The sequence below is a fragment of the Monopterus albus genome, unplaced genomic scaffold (genome assembly GCF_001952655.1).
Source record: "Monopterus albus unplaced genomic scaffold, M_albus_1.0 scaffold115.1, whole genome shotgun sequence".
Classification (NCBI taxonomy): Eukaryota; Metazoa; Chordata; class Actinopteri; order Synbranchiformes; family Synbranchidae; genus Monopterus; species Monopterus albus.
Genome location: NW_018127995.1, coordinates 979,200 through 990,732, shown reverse-complemented (window position 1 = coordinate 990,732; position 11,533 = coordinate 979,200). Strand labels below are relative to the sequence as shown.

General features: G+C 39.1%; 1 protein-coding gene across 2 annotated transcripts; it reads left to right on the top strand.

The window, feature by feature from the left end:
• The first annotated feature begins 1,959 nt into the window (after positions 1–1,959).
• Positions 1,960–9,146, top strand: LOC109966621 (zinc finger protein 664-like). Of its 2 annotated transcripts, XM_020611578.1 has the most exons (3): positions 1,960–2,289; positions 5,468–5,891; positions 7,344–9,146. In XM_020611578.1, the coding sequence occupies exons 2-3, from the start codon at positions 5,505–5,507 to the stop codon at positions 8,220–8,222; spliced, it is 1,266 nt and encodes a 421-aa protein (XP_020467234.1). In that variant the 5' UTR covers positions 1,960–2,289; positions 5,468–5,504; the 3' UTR covers positions 8,223–9,146. The 2 variants fall into 2 exon arrangements, with proteins under 2 accessions (XP_020467234.1, XP_020467233.1); XM_020611577.1 differs by lacking the exon at positions 1,960–2,289 and having other exon boundaries at positions 5,363–5,891.
• Positions 9,147–11,533: the final 2,387 nt, after the last annotated feature.

Below are 11,533 nucleotides of genomic sequence, written 5' to 3'. Positions count from 1 at the left end.
ATTCCACTGCATTCATAAAATCAAAAAAAGGCATCTGTAAAGAACGAGATTACAAGACAGACAAATGTTTTAACTCATATTTACATACCTACACAGAACTAGAATTGCAATGACTAGTCAGATGTTTGATTAGCTGATTAACAACTTGCTGTTTTTCTTAATATCCTAAAATTTTGAAGAGTCGGTCTGACAAAACACACACACACTGACAACTAAATGGTTAATCGAGAGAATAACTTGCTTAAACATAAGTCTCATATAAACAATTCATAAAGTAAAGCTGTAAAGAGTTGTCATTGTAGTGATTAGCAATCAGCTAATAAAAATAACTGATAATTTTAGCATCCAATTAATTATTTGACATTTTTTCAGGAACAATTCTAAATGTGTTGTAGTTAATAATAAGCAAATTATCAGATGGTTTCTTACTTGTCTCCTTTTCATATTAACTCGAGTGTCTGACCAATTCCACATCATCACCATTTCAAGCTATTTCATTATATAATCAACATGTCATATATGACAGTTTATACAAACCATCACACAATTATTCATTCAAATTAAAATTATCAGCACCAATTTGATAATCAATAGACTATTTAAACTTTTTTTCAAGCAGTGTCAAACATATGATTGAGCCAGTTGTAAAATGTGAAATTTTGTTGCATTTCTAGGTTTTGCATTATGATAAAGCTACAATGATTTTTCAAGTAAAAACGTAAGGCTGAAGATGTCACCTGGACTCTAGGAGACTGTGACAGACTGTTTTCTGATCTATTATAAACTAACTGGATTCCTTAGAATGAAGCAATATTAAAAATAATCATTAGTTACAGCCATATAATTCAGGAAATTAAATATTTTTAAGGGTCTGAAGTATTGGTCGTCCAAAACAAGACATTTAATGACGTCACCTCGTGCTTTGGGATACTGAGACAAGGGCATTGTTTTCTGATGTTTCATAAAATAAATTATTCATAGATTAACTTAACAGATATATAATAAGGGCATGTTTAACCATTGACAATTCATTAGCTGCAAGCATCTATAAATTTATTTATTAAACTGATTCACGGTTTACTAGGTAAAAATAACTACTACATTTTGTTTCGTTACTCATAATAAAAAAAATTGGCTGTATATGCTCATTTTTCCCTATTTCATAGTCATTTCAGTAATTTTGTCAAAGTAAGCCATTTTTTAGACATCGTTTACATTAGACTATCGCCTTTAGTTTGACACCACAAAAATACCAGTTCCATCTTCATAAAACAAATGTATGAGGAAAAAGTTTGCCAAAGTTTTGTAACTTAACATTACCCTAACTGAAAACAGTGTCCTACCTTGGGAAATTTTCCATCCATCGACCTAAATCTTCATTACACCGTCCTCAACTTTCAACAAAATCTCTGGTTTCACGGCGCAACTTTTGAAGGAACTCTTAGTCTAAGTAACTTAATTTACATTACTTAACCCAAATTTACATATAAAGTCTTCAAAACGATGATTATCAAGTAAAACTAAAAGCTAAATGTAACGTTCGGTGGTGAAGATATTTTAGCTAGCAGACGCAACCTTGTACGTTCCGGTACGTTGATTTTCAAAATAAAAGCCTTAACTTCATCGTTAAAGTTCAAGATTAAAATTATATTATTAATTACAGGGAGGAATTTCTTGGTTATTTAAACACACCGACAATAAATAAATAGGTAGGTAAATAAAATTTAAAAAAAGAGGAAGAGCAACTGCAACAGGCTGTTGCTAGGCCGTGCCTGTGTAAAATCTGTAGTCGGAGGGAACAACTGTGATCTATGACTTTAGTCCTGTAGGCCCCCCACTCAACAAGGAAGTGGCCTGTTACGTCAAAACTGTTCGATATTAACAAACACTGTTGTGAAAGGATCTATGGAGTAACGACGAAGTGAAATGCTTGCTTGAAATTTGGGCCAATGAAGACATACAAAGACACAAACTCTGAGATTTATGTTAGTATTTACATGCACCCAGTTGATGACGTGAGTGATTGCTGCTGCTGCTTCTCTGCAGATTGCAAACATGCACGCTGCCACCTGCTCTGTCAGACAGTGTACATGCGCGAGTGTGCTGGGGCAGCAGACGGTCATACCTAATGTGAAAACCCTTGTAAGAGCCAAGCTGGAAGTGGACTTCAGACTAAAACACTGCGACCTCAGAGTAACGCTGAGATAAAGCTTCCTACACTGGTTTTCAGCAGAACGACGACACCTGAGAGCGCGTGTCAGTCCTCTCAGCTGCAGTGTGGAATACTAGGTAATGGTCACATTCATAGTACAATTCAACATTTATGTGTATTGGTGAATAAGACCGAGGTTTTATTATTTTTTTTTTTGTTTCACTTCAGTTTCATTTGCATAGGGCCAGTTCACAACAACAGTCATCCCAGGGAACTTTACCTAGTCAGGTCTAAACCGTACAGTATTATGGGAATAATTAGCTGATTGCTAATGGATGTCAGTACTGTATTCTTCGTGTTGAATAAAGTTGAATAAAAATTTTAAAAAAGCCTGGCAACGGTTGCCACGTCTAAAATATTCAGATAATATAAACAAATAATTAGAATTATACAAATAAATAGAAAAGAATAAACAACTTACAATATATATTCTACCTCTGAATATTTTCTTCATTTATGATTGTCATTGCAATTTTCTCCAAAATGCAGGATGTTTTAAAGGTTTTCTTATTTTTCTTGACCGTCTTTAGTGAATTAGCCAAAATGTTTAATTCAGAGTAAAACAAATATTTGGTTTAGAAGACATCACTCTGTCTTTGTATATATCAAATTTCCCCATTAAACATAAAAGCTTAATTGCGTTATGCAGGTTTTTACTAAAATCAGTTTGTAGAAACGTATACAATAAATTTTTTTATAAGAAGTGAAAGGTAAAACATCTCATCAAGTATCCAATCAATCAAATAAATCAATTTTAATAGACAGGCAATAAAAAAGAAAACAGTCTGAGCTGCAGAAGTGAGGACTGTATTTCCATGTTGGAGGGATTCATTTCCCTAAACTGAAAATTAAATCCCCAGTCAATTCAGCCGGTTTAAGCTCAACTTAAAGCAGAAAATGTGTCCTGAAAATGTTAGAGCAGTGAAGCTGAATTACTGTGCTAATGTTCAGAATCTTTGAATGTCAGACATGAAGTCAAATAAATGATGAAATACACAGGAAAAAAAAATCATCCAAACAATCCAAGAGATGTACTGCAAGTAAGATGACAAAATCAGTGCTTTACAAAGACAGATACTTGATGCTGTTCCACTTTTTCTAAACAACAACCTGGAGGACAGTTATTAAAAGTGCCAGCACTAGCCCTACAACCTGAATCAGAATTTACAACAGTACACACAGTGGCGGTTTTTGGCATGGGCGCTCAGAGGGGGATCTCGCCCGGGGATTAATTCAATGTAGAAGCGCCACTGAGTACACAACAGTAGACAGCCCTAAAACTAGAGTAAAGAATGACTTCCAGTGGTATTCCTAAAAATATACATGCTCAGATCTGCATTCAGTTGCTGTGAAATTTAAAGCAACCCCACAACCTTGCACACAAGTTATGCTAACACAAATGACAACCTCAAAAATGACCATCAAATTGAATAAACACTTCAGGCAATCTGCTTTCCATCATACATAACATTTTATAAAAAATAACATTCAAGATGTATTGCATTAATTCAACTTAGAGAAATGTTGCATCTCACTGCTCAATATTTTTGAATTAAAGTTGAGATTAGTAACTGACCACAAGTACAAATTGCACCCTGTTTTCTGCTGCTGGAAACTGACTAATAGTGCAGTTCTAATGCACAGGTGAGCCTCCTCAGATGTAAAGCCATTTAGAAAGCATCTCAGAATTAGGATGGTTTCACATTAGGGCCCCGGGTGCGGATCAGAGTGCACTTGACCCCAAGGTCATTTTGATCAGTGTGAACACAAGTATACCCGAGTCGGGCACCGTGCCTTAGTTGGCTTTAAGAGGCGGTCTCGAGCATGATTCATGTGTACTCAAGTACAGTCTGTGGGAGGTGTGAATGCAGCTGACAGCTGTGCTCTAGCAAGGACAATAGGGCCGAGCTCCAAATGCAGCCATAGCCAATTGCTGCAACTACTGTGTGAGTGGGTGTGCCCGTAGCTACTGGTAGCTGTGAGAGGGCGCTAAATTTCAAATGTTGGTATGTGCATTGTGGCATGTACAAATTACAGACCTGTTCTTTCACTTAGCTTTGTATTAAGATAGTATATTTTATGAAGGTTAGACACGTTAACGTTTTCACGGCAATGTGCTGTACTTTGAGACAGAAGATCACACATTGCCTTTTGCGGTAAAATAATAATACTGCAGCAGGCATCTATAGCCTACATGCTTTTTATTGTCTGTCCTAATTATTAATTTTGGTTTGTGTGAAAATCAGCGCTTGAAGTGTTTAGGCTGAAAATATAATGGGCTGAATTCCCCCACAATATAAAGTAAAGGCTGCTGCGACAGCTTTAGTTGTACATGGTTTTCATTGCATATAAACACAATGGTGGCTTAGTATGTCATTGTGAGCATGTTAGCAAAAAATAAAATGAGAAAGGACATAGTAGAGTTCAGCTAGCTGGGACTCATCCATTTCTGTCCCTTGTGTCTTTATCTTTTCCATGTACAAGTATAAAGAGCAGGAAAAGATGTAGATTTATGAGAAATGAAACTCCATGAAGCCTGGAATTGCAAATGAATCTGAAAAAGCAAACATTGGCATTGAAGCATTTTATTAACTGCTCAAAGTGTTGCGTGTTTCTCTCTACTGCTGCCTATACTCACAAAACTACTGTGTGCCCGCTGCAGTACAGGACGTGCACGCTGACCACTGCATCTTTGCTTGTATTTTGCGTTGACATTCTGGATTAGAACAGTAAATCTTTTGTGTTTGTTTGTTTGTTATCATTTTCAATTAACCCAGTGGCAAATATTGGAGCTTGTTAAAACTCGAATGTGTGATTTTGCTGCGGCACGTCTAAGGACGCCTATGGGTGCCACGGGAATTTGCTTTTCAATAAGGTAACAGCTGATGAATTACTTAAAAAGGCACACGTAATGAACCAGAAACTGAAGAACAATACATTTTTTCGCCAAATTATTGTTGTTACATACAGGAATATGTCTCACTGGCTGGCTTTTAATATACACACTAACGTTGCATTCATGAACGAGACCTCGCAGATATGAACGAGCAGTTCCATGTCAAGAACGCGGTAAGCTCGCTCACAACGGCTCGGCTGGGCGAAGGGTATGAACGGAACGGCACAAATACGCATGCGCAATGGGAACAACGCGGAAGCGAACCCGGAAGAAAAACATTGTTGCCGAATGTGCTAGTCGAGCAGCTGTCATTGGGCAGAATATCCAGTATTTAGCTTTTTTTGTTTTTTTAAATACAGCTATGGGCGCATGGGGCAATAGACACAAATACAGAACATGGATTTCATCGACCGAGACCGCTACAAGAGCGTGATAAAAGAGGAGACCCAGGACCCGGATTTCATCGACCAGTGTCGCTACAAGAGCAGGATAAAGGATGAGAGCCAGGAACCGGATTTCATCGATCAGGACCGCTGTAAGAGCGGGATAAAGGAGGAGAACCAGGAAATGGATTTCATCGATCAGGACCGCTATAAGAGCGGGATAAAGGAGGAGAACCCGGAAATGGATTTCATCGATCAGGACCGCTATAAGAGCGAGATAAAGGAGGAGAACCAGGACCCGGATTTCATAGACCAGGACAGTTACCAGAGTGGGATAAAGGAGGAGGACCAGGACCCGGGCCACTGGAGCAACCATCCCGCTGGTCCCAGCGATCAACAGGTCAGTTAATGTTCACGACTTAAGGCTAGTGGATAACGTTACTGTTTTTCACATTCACAGTTGTGAATATGAGACATACTGGTTTTTCTTTTCTGTCTTGATCTAGCTGTCTTTACTAGAGAGATTAATCAAATCCAATAGGGCGTTTTTGATAATAGTTAGTGTCCAAGATGCATATTAGACAAATTTCCTTTATTATTAATTAAAGCTAAATTAAAATGAATTGGTCCAAATATGATGGCCGAGCATTTTGTGGACAGCACTAGTTTTAACTAAATATCTACATCTTGTAATGAATGTCACTTCAGTTCTACTTTGAGTGTGAATTATCATATGCAGTAAAAGACAATAATGTAATAATGATAATGTACTACAAATTCAACTGACTGGCTTCTCTGCTGTATGATTTCACACGAGTCTCTTGAGACCTTACACCTGTGCATGAACTATGCATGAGCTTCCAACTTCTGATTGAAGCTGTGTGTGACCTTCTATGACTTTCACCCTCACCACACCGGACACATACACTAAAGCTGTGCTGCACAGACATTGTCACACAGATCATTCAGATAAACCTGTGGAGGAACAAGAGCACTACTAAAGCCTACTCTACATTTCTTTCAAACACAATACCATGACCACTGCTTCAAATTCAACATTAGAGCAGAATTTAAGACGGAACCAAACTCGAACTGCTGATGTGACAGCACTGCCCATTGTGCCTCAACCATACTCCTTTTGCCACTTTTATCTGCTGCTGTAGTGTAGGAAAGTGCAGCACTTCATTCAAAAATTAACGTTATGTTGCATCGGAATGCAATCTAATAACCAAATAAGTTCACTACAAAACATATCAGCATTTGCAGTCATCCTCTGCAGTAAACTATAACAAATACTTCTCTGTGTAGCAGATATATACAACACTAAGGCAGCTTGCACACACGGTGCTTATGGGTGTTAACAAGGCAGCGTGGCAATCACCTGACATCGTGGAGGATACACTAGGATCAGGAATGGTTCCACTTCGGTCCAATCAGAAATTTAAGATGCAGCCATTGCTTATTTTAAGGCAGTTTTTCTAAAATGAGAAATTTTTTTTAACAATCATACAATATTTCCTTGTTTGCAGCATCACAATATTTCACAATATATTGAATCTGAAAAACCTTAGAAAAATCAACTGGACTAGATTTCTAGATCAAAGACGTTTCACCTCTCATCCAAGAGTTTTTTCAGTTTACTTTGACCTGGATGACTGAGAATCTGCACAGACAATATATTGAATCGTAACCCCTGTATTGTGATATGTATCGTATTGCCAGATTATTGCCAATACACAGCACTAGACTTCAACATTGTAGGTTATAAATGTTGTGTATTCATTTTATGGCATCTCACCCTCTGTGCGTCTTTTTTCTGTCTGGGTATGTCTGCTTGTTGCTATGTAAACAGAGAGGAGGAGGTGAACTGAAACATCACTGCTGTCAGGACTGTGACAAGACCTTCAGGACATCCAGTGATTTAAAGATGCATCAGAGAGTTCACGGTGAAGACTACCCATTCAACTGTGACCAGTGTGGAGAAGCATTCAGAGTCTTAAGTAACCTTAACCAACATCGACGTCTTCACACTGGAGGGAAATCATACTGGTGTGATCAGTGTGGAAAATCTTTTGCACATCCCAGTTACCTAAACAAGCACCAGCGTGTTCACACTAAGGAGAAGCCACATACCTGTGACCAGTGTGGCAAAGCGTTTACACTGATGTGTCACCTTAAAGCTCATCAACTCACTCACACTGGAGAAAAACCATACATCTGTGACCAGTGTGGCAAAGCATTTACACTGATGTGCCACCTTAAAGCTCATCAACTCACGCATACTGGAGAAAAACCATATAGCTGTGACCAGTGTGGCAAACCTTTTGCACGTATTGCTAACCTTAAAGCTCATCAACTCACTCATACTGGAGAAAAACCATATCACTGTGACCAATGTGGCAAAGCCTTTACACAGCTGGGTAACCTTAAAGCTCATCAGCTCACTCATAGTGGAGAAAAGCCATATAACTGTGATCTGTGTGGCAAAGCTTTTAAACAGATGTGTCACCTTAAGGCTCATCAACTCACTCATACCGGAGAAAAACCATACAGCTGTGACCAGTGTGGCAAAGCTTTTACACTGATGTGTCAACTTAAGGTTCATCAACGCACCCACACCGGAGAGAAATCTTACTGCTGTGGTCAGTGCGGTAAAGCTTTCTCTCATCACAGTAACCTAAACAGGCACCAGCGTGTTCACGCTAAGGAGAAGGGAAAGCTCTGTCTGTAACCATCTTGGCAAGTCAGAATCGAGATGTTAGAAACATAAACATAACAAAGAACACCCCCCATGTCTTTGGGGGTGTTCTTTGTACATGGACTACCACGTTGGCTGGATAACCGTGTTGACAGTTTCACATTATGTCGGATGTGCTGGTTATCTGAAAGTCTGACAGGAATTGTTGTCAGTGCAACGTCTGTAATCTCAGACCTACTCAGGAGCTGGTTTGTTCTCAGGCTTATTCAATGTAAACAGATCATTTCCAGATTTAAAGAGTCTCGGAGCAGGAAGTGACTCGCTGAGCCCTTGGGCCCGTCCCAAACCGCTCAGAATCAAAAGGTACTATTTCAGTTGGGAGGAAAGGATTTACTGAGGTGGATTATTAGCATCTCACACTAAGGGCAGACAAAGAGGTGCTGTGCTCTTACCACCATACAGTCTGCACTGCACTGAGATTTCTTGCAAGAGGCAGAGTGTGTTTTTGAGCTATTTGAAAAGTGTACCGGGCTCTGAAACTATTTCTGTATTTTCATAGTCTACCTTCTTCCTATGTGCCTTAAAAACAAAGGGAATTAAAAGACCTAAATATTATTATTACAGCATTTTTAAATAGCTGTGGCCCAGTTACCAATTTAGCAGAATTTACAGTATGACTACAGTCGCTTCAGAAAAGATTCCCACTCACCCATTTTACTGCCATAAATTCATACTGAAACTGAAAACAACGCACAATATGTAAGGAGTGAAGGTGTGGGAATCCTGACACAAGTGTATCTGTATCTGTAGAATTCATTCATGACTACATGTACTAATGTCCTGATGATGTAAACAGTGAGACAGTTGCACTAAGAAGCTGATCTGTTTTGATGAGGACACAAATAATAAATGTTCAAATTATAGACAGCTGTTATACCCCAGTTCTTTTACTGGACAGATCTGAGTAAAAAAGGAGTCAGTCTTTCTTGATTTTAGTGGTGGTTGATTTACACACACACACACACACACATATATATACATACACAGTTTTGGGCTAACCCCTTACACAGATGAAGTCCATCCAACAGACTCCATCTCTTATCTAGAGCTCCACATGCTTGGAGCAGCTGTGTATTACCTAGTCATAACAAAATGAAGACTCTCAATGTGTGTGTATGTTGTATGCGTGATGTGTAACTAAAACATTCATTCAGACATAAATCTAACACAAGATTAATACAAGAAAACAATTGGTGTCATGTCTTACTGCTAACCTTGAAACAGAGCAGACTTTGAATCTTACTAATCTGTATTACTAACACACATTAAAGTCTAGTAATTATCTGACTAATGTATTAATTTCTAACACAAATAAAACAATATCTCTATCTCACAGCCGCCCCAGTGAAGCTGCCCAGTGTCGGCCTGTGTCACAGTGGTTGTAGTGGGAAGCTGAGCTCCCAGCTGTGAATGTGTGACTACGTTAACGTGAGGTAGAAAATGTGGGACTGTGGTCAGAAACCAACAGGTAGCTACATGTTTAAAATGATACATCTTATGAACTAAAACTCTTCCAGTGGTTCAGAATTCTGCAGCTAGAATCTAAATTTAACTAAAGGTCGTGTGGCCCAGGTCTGATGGAGGCTCCTGGAAGTTGGCTCGTCCTCCAGGACGTTCTGACTGTCCATGCAGTAGCTCTGTTGTCTTGATTTATTCTGTACACACATCTATTTCCCGTCTGTCTGTTCTAGAAGAAGCTGCTCTTCAGTTTGTAAACCCCCCTAAGGCAAGTTTGTGATATTGTGCTCTGGTACAGTGGACTGGACGTACATAACACTTTCCTGGCTTACAGATTCCCTCATCCAATACACTCAGTAAGTTCAGTTTGCATTGCAGGTGTCATGGCAGCATCACTTGCATCGTAGTAGAACAGCAACACAGGTAGAATGGCAGCCACCCAGCTGGTATGGCAGCTTGCAGAGCATCTCTCTCTGTGGTATCTGGTATGACCACATGCAGCCTGCCATGCAGCTTGTATAACTGCAAGAATTACAGCTTGACTGAGGCTATTACGACCTGCAATTTTCATGGCAGGTCTTTGCAATTTAGCTGCTGAAATGACAGTCCGCCATGCAGCTAGCATTTTAGTGTGCATCAAGTCACAGCCATCAAAAGCAATTTGGGGTTCACCATCTTGCCCAATGACACTTCGCCATGTGGACTGGGGAGACTGGGAATCGAACTGTGAAACCTGTAGCACAGCCGCCCCAGTCATATTGTCCGAGTGAGTGATTCCTATATCTGGTGTTGAACTCTGACCCTTCAATTCCAAAGGAAGGGTTCTATTGTTGAATGTGAGAGGAGGCTCCATAGACTGGAGACGGCTCTCAGACGCCGAGCTGGGTGTAGGGGAGGCTGATCTTTCTCTGCAAGAAACATGACATATAATTTACAGGTTTCTGTGCATAAACTAATATTAGATCATAAACAGCACAACAACTGAGACATCCAAGTGGGATCATTCTTATAGGGAACTTTACCAGTTCTATTACAAAGCAATGAAGCACACAATAAAACTGGATTTACACAGTAAATCTGGGTCAGCAAAACTGGGTTAATATCACTAAAAGGTTTCCATGTGTATACTGTACATGTATGTCCAAAGTTTTAGCTAAAGGCACCTCCACCAGATCTGGATCGTACTCTGGTTACAGCCTGAAAACCAGCACCTGATGATCGAGAGCCCTGACTCGACTGTAGTCCACCTTTCTGTTTGGATAACGAAATAAACACACTCTTATCTACTGTCCCTTTCAGTCCACCTGTGTACAGTACAGGCTCGTCCTTACCAGCTGAAGCTCATTCACATTAATACAGCTGTGGCTGTGCTCATCTACATCACTGGTTTTGGGAAATATGCCACTAAATAGGACATTTGTGGCGCCACAATATTTTCCACACCTGATGGTGACAGATTTAGTAAATATACCCCACAGTGTTTTGGAAATATCAAGGATGATTTGAGAAATGTACCAAAGTAACTGAGGAAAAACTTTATAACCTTTTATAATTTATATGGCTGAGACAATATATCAAATACAGGAAACATATCGGTAACTATATCTGGAAACTTCGATAAACAATTTGATCATCAACAAACAAAAGAGCATAAATAAAAAAAAATATGTTTGAAGCTGGACAAAGAAAAAACAGAAACACAGGATATAATTTACGCTCCATACAGTTGGAACTAAAATTTAAGCTGTGAGATATGTTACTACACCATAATAATGTATGTATTTATTATCTCTCTATAACTCACTTTACTCCTTTAAAATCAATGA